A 4,875-nucleotide genomic window follows, 5' to 3' on the forward strand; every position below is an offset into this window, starting at 1 on the left:
ATATATATATATATATATATACACAACACATATATATATATATATATATATATATATATATATATATATATATGTATATATATATATAAAATTGTGTAAAACAAAGATATTTTCTTTCTTTTTTATCCCTTAGATACTTTTGGTGGTCATGACCCCCAGCTTGGGAACCACTGGGTTATAAGGGAGATGACTAGTCCTATAGTTATTTTGAACTACTGATCCAAATGATATAAAGTAAGTTTTTCAGCCTTTTTAGAGATTAATATACACAGATGATTCAACATTTCAAGCCTAACTAATGTACTTTTAAATCAATATATTTCAAAACATCCCAAAAAAATCTGTCTTGCAAAACTCCATCTACATGCTAAGCGAAGTTACACGGCTTCTGACCCGAAGGTTGAGAAACTCCTCTTTACATTTTTAAAATACATGTCCTAATATGGTCATGAAAATTTGCCCAATGTGCTGCATCCTGTTGGGCCCACCTGAGGAAGCAGAGGAGTTTCCTGAACCCAGATTTAGCTAGAAATGTTGTACTCTTATAAAATATATGGTTGATTTAGGGTAATTTCAGGAAGCACACACATTACTGACACAACACTTTTAGGAGGCAAAGTTAAGTAAGGGCAAACTTTACTCACCTCACTAAGTCAGTCATACATGAGCCAACCACCGTCACGTCAAAAGCCTCTTCAGTCATGATCTGATTGAGACACACGTATAGAAACAACACTCATTTCTGGACGTGAAATGTCTTTATTCATTTAAATTAGGTGTTGATGATTTAGAAGACTCTAGAACATCTCAACATCTGTCCAGCCTCTCCACTAAAACCTATTCATAAACAAGGACAAAATCTAAAGCCTTAGCGGGTTCCTCGGGGGCATATCAGGCAAAATATGTAAACTAGTTTCCCAAAAGCTTCCAAACAAAAATCCCTTGATATTATTTATCTCCCACATTAGCATGAGCTTGATTGAAACAAGGAAGAAGGTAAAAATAGAGCATTCATCGCTGGCTGAGTTGGACAGGTTCCAGTCTTATTGCGGGTGGAGTAAGGGGATGGAGGGGGGGGGTTTCAATGCTAACCACGTGAATGCACCGCAGCCCAGTGAAGTCTATAATTAATTCAATCCTCGGCTTGTATCAGAGCTAATGCTACTGTGTTAATCTCTTCAAATCTCTGCCTAGGCAGTGGAAGACTTGGAAAGCCTGGCCGCTGGCTGCAGGATGGCTCAATTCTCTCTCCCACATCTCAGTATATTGTCTTCCCTTTCGGCAGGCATGAAAAGCTAGCCTAGAACCCTCCACAGGAGGAGAATATTGTGAGATCTGCACTGTCAGGCCACTTGAAGCAGCAAGGAACCCTGTTAAAGTTCTCCTTCTCTCTTTTTTTTTTCAGTTGAAGGCTGAATTATCATACAGTCGCTGACCAACCTGAATAAATGCTTGTAGACACAGCCGAATGCGAAAAGTGTTTAACCATTACTCATAATATAGCTTAACAAAAGGTTCCACTCAGGCCCTGGTCAAACAGTATATGTGCATAGTGAGTGACTTAAGAGATGATTTGAGAGTTGACATTTTTGTGACTTGAACAAAGCATTCTTTCAAAAGACTGCAGTCATACGTTTAAACGGTTTAGTCTAAATGCAAATCAAAGTTGCACACAGCGGGTTTAACAGTTTAGACTGAGCTGTAAGCAGAATCCAAATGAAAACGTTGTTGGACCCATTTAAGAATGTTTAGAAGCTTGTAAGTTGTAAGATTACATATTTTGCCTATTTCTGGTCTGGCAGTCAAGACTTAGCTGCATGATGACTGTTATTACAATGATACAACCATTTATGTTTAAAAAATGCTTTTTAGAAGTTCAGAGGATGACTATAATCACCCCCACTCCCCCAAACACAAACAAAAAAGGCTTTTTTTATTTGCAGGGTCATTTTTTCCAACAGTAACAATTTAAGAATACTCAAAAGACTAAAGTACATGAACTAATAAGACAACCTCTCATGTCATTAAATGAATTAAACCAGTAAGAGCTCGATTTGTCATTATACAACACAGGACAGCAGAATAGAGTACAGTTGTTTTCTAATGGATACTGAATTATTCTTAATTATTCTGAACCCAGATGAACGTGGAATTTCCCAGTTGTGAATCAGCACTGATATAACCTTTATGCCTTAGTTAGTACTAGTATTTTTATTTAACAAGTTATATTGTTCTATTTGTACAAGACAGACACATTTCAGGTGTCACTTCCCATAACACCTCACCAGTCTGTGAGGACTTTTATTTTGGATGGGTTACGATAAATACAGGAAGATAAACACCAAACAGCCTTCCAGCCCTCAAGTCTGTAATGTGGTTGTGCAATAAGATCTCTTTGGGTTAAATCAATCAACCTTTCCATAGAACTACAAAGAAGGGGAATGTAACAGCACCAATACAGCTTTAAGCCATGCAGTGTAGCTTAATGTCTGTATGTTATACAGACATTTATGTATATGAGCATGATTATCAGGAACTTAAGTAATTAAAGTAAGCTAGTACTTCCTCACTTAAATGCTTACTTAAGGATTACAGATAGATATAAAAATGCTCATATGAATAATGCTGTGTTAACTCGTTTATGGATTTACCTGTAAAACATAGACCCCAATGTTATGTTAACAGATTTGATGGTAGATGTAACGTTAAAGCAAATGCGTGTTTAGCCAAACTTCCTCTCCAACTCTGGAAACATAGAAAACTCCACAAACTCAAAGGAAATAAGACCCAGCAAAAATGAGACGAATGTCAGAGTCAAATAAAGTGTGTGGAGACGAACTGTTGCTGAGAAATGCGACCCAATAATTACCTTGCATTGAAATGTGCTGCTGCAGAGAGGACAACTACAGCACCAAAATGACAGCTGCCTAACGTAGCTAATGCCAGACGCATATTTATCATTAAATCAGTACACGCGCCTTTAATGATGCTTCAGATGTTTTAAGTATGATTAAGCCACACAAATCATGCTTTATGAGTCATATAGCACAGAGAAATGTGGCTCTGGGGATGAAAGCACTCATTGTGTCAACAGGCATTATTAGAGACAGCTGACGGTGGGGCTGTTAAAAGGACCCAAACAAAATGTACCGGAACTGTTGAGAGCATGAAGTAAACATTAGCGTTAACGCTTAAATGATCCGACTTCCTGCTCCTTCAGGTACTCCAACTCACACCGCATCTTGTATCCAACTGGGGAATACTTAAAAGGTTGTTTTTCGAGTAAGCTAATCATTTAAAATGCAGCAATTTGATGCTCCATTCTGTGGTAAGCTAACAATGGCTAACAGAAGCTAGCTCCCGAGTATTTACAGTGAGTTACATCCTGACACTGTATCGGACGTACAGACGTATTCCCCCCGAACCGTACCGCAGCTGTGAGACCACCGCTGGGTGCTGGGTGCAGGGTGCAGGGTGGTCGGTCCATAGTGATAGTCACAGTGGGTGAGAGGGGAACATTTAAGTTACCTCCGCTCCACCTGTTGGCCCTTACACGGTTGTATCTTCATGTAACTTCCAGGAACATTAAGGTGGATTAACATGTGTTGTCAGTCTGCGCATTCCAATTTTAAATGCACATTTTCTCCGAAATACTCCGCAACCCAAGTTCGTAGATTAGGAAACCGATTCTGACGTGCACACAAAATGTTCCATGACACCAGGAAATGACAGCTAGGTGACCTACGTGGTGTTAGCTCACGACCTTTGAAGCTTCAGAGAAAACACCGATTTGTTTTTTGCTTAGTACAAACTACTGTGTTGATAACTGATGTTCAAGCCTTTCCGTGTTGTTGTGTCTCCGCAGACTCCTCAGAGTGGTTAAAATGAACAACATGTCCCCTGAGGTTGCACTGAACCGGATCTCACCTGAGTTGCGGCCCTTGCTGTGCAGCGTTGTGCGGAACGGCCGTGTAGGACTCGACTCCACGAACTGTCTGCGTGTGACAGACCTCAAAACTGGGTGAGGAGTGGTTTCGGACCATAATGTAAAACATGGGCTCCACTCAGCCTCTCTTCTCTGCAGTGATGCTGCGTTCAAATGATGTGAGGAGGATGGATGAGGTGTTGGGCAAAGCCTGCAAACATGAAATCATGATTTAAAATATTTACATATATACATACAATGATGTACATACAATGTACCGGGAGTGAGTTTCCTGGATGATACTTTAGGCTAATGTTATGTTAATGGTCATTTGTCATAGATTCCAATTTTCCAGTTCAGTTTTCAGTTGGTTGCGAACGCTCTGGGATAGCTGCTGAATTTGTGTAGGACCGGCCTCATATCCAGAAGTGAAATATTTCAACTGGCAAATGTGTTATGTAGGTCCATACATAGTGGTTAAGATTAAGCTCAAGATTGCAGAGTTAGCAGTGCAAGAAACATCATTTTAAGGTCAGCGATTGGATTTTACCCAAAGTCATCGCACCAAAATGCTCCTTGGGAGTCATAGATTTTAGGTTTTTACAAAGTCTTGTACCTTTTTGACTTTTTATTAAAGAGATAGATATTTCTATATATATATAGATATGACTCCATCACGGATATAGTTATTTGACCCAGCACACGTACAGGATGATAACTGAAGATATGGACAATGACAGCTTTATTACAATTCGTTCCTGTTTTGTCTGTTGTGGATTACATAGTGAGGTTTTACAATGGATATTGGTCTTCATAATGGAAGGTGCTATACAAATGAATTCCTTCTGTTTTAAACTACACGTGATCACATCTGGTTTTAACTATGGTGGTTGTTATTGATGGCAAATTAGTGAGAAAACTGTGTAAAGTTGAAGGAGATTATCATCAAA

At 39.1% G+C, this 4,875-nt stretch overlaps 2 protein-coding genes across 7 annotated transcripts in view; one reads left to right on the forward strand and one right to left on the reverse strand.

Annotated features, from left to right (window-relative positions):
- rbks (ribokinase) overlaps positions 1–4,016 on the reverse strand; it is a 39,895-nt gene extending 35,879 nt beyond the window's left edge. Inside the window, exons 1-2 of one of the 3 annotated variants that reach the window (XM_035673421.1) lie at positions 3,928–4,016; positions 645–706 (exon numbers count right to left, since the gene is read on the reverse strand). In XM_035673421.1, coding sequence (XP_035529314.1) covers positions 645–703 — 59 coding nt within the window. In that variant the 5' untranslated portion in view covers positions 704–706; positions 3,928–4,016. Of the gene's footprint in view, positions 1–644; positions 707–2,869; positions 2,914–3,539; positions 3,618–3,927 lie in introns of those variants that run through there. The other 2 variants (XM_035673422.1, XM_035673420.1) reach the window with 2 other exon arrangements.
- babam2 (BRISC and BRCA1 A complex member 2) overlaps positions 3,109–4,875 on the forward strand; it is a 79,725-nt gene continuing 77,958 nt past the window's right edge. Inside the window, exons 1-2 of one of the 4 annotated variants that reach the window (XM_035673416.1) lie at positions 3,109–3,220; positions 3,866–4,021. In XM_035673416.1, the coding sequence (XP_035529309.1) occupies positions 3,885–4,021 (137 nt within the window). In that variant the 5' untranslated portion in view covers positions 3,109–3,220; positions 3,866–3,884. Of the gene's footprint in view, positions 3,283–3,365; positions 3,591–3,865; positions 4,022–4,875 lie in introns of those variants that run through there. The other 3 variants (XM_035673418.1, XM_035673419.1, XM_035673417.1) reach the window with 3 other exon arrangements.

Source organism: Morone saxatilis, unplaced genomic scaffold (assembly GCF_004916995.1).
Source record: "Morone saxatilis isolate NCDOM2014 unplaced genomic scaffold, NCSU_SB_2.0 Contig3, whole genome shotgun sequence".
NCBI classification, from domain to species: domain Eukaryota; kingdom Metazoa; phylum Chordata; class Actinopteri; family Moronidae; genus Morone; species Morone saxatilis.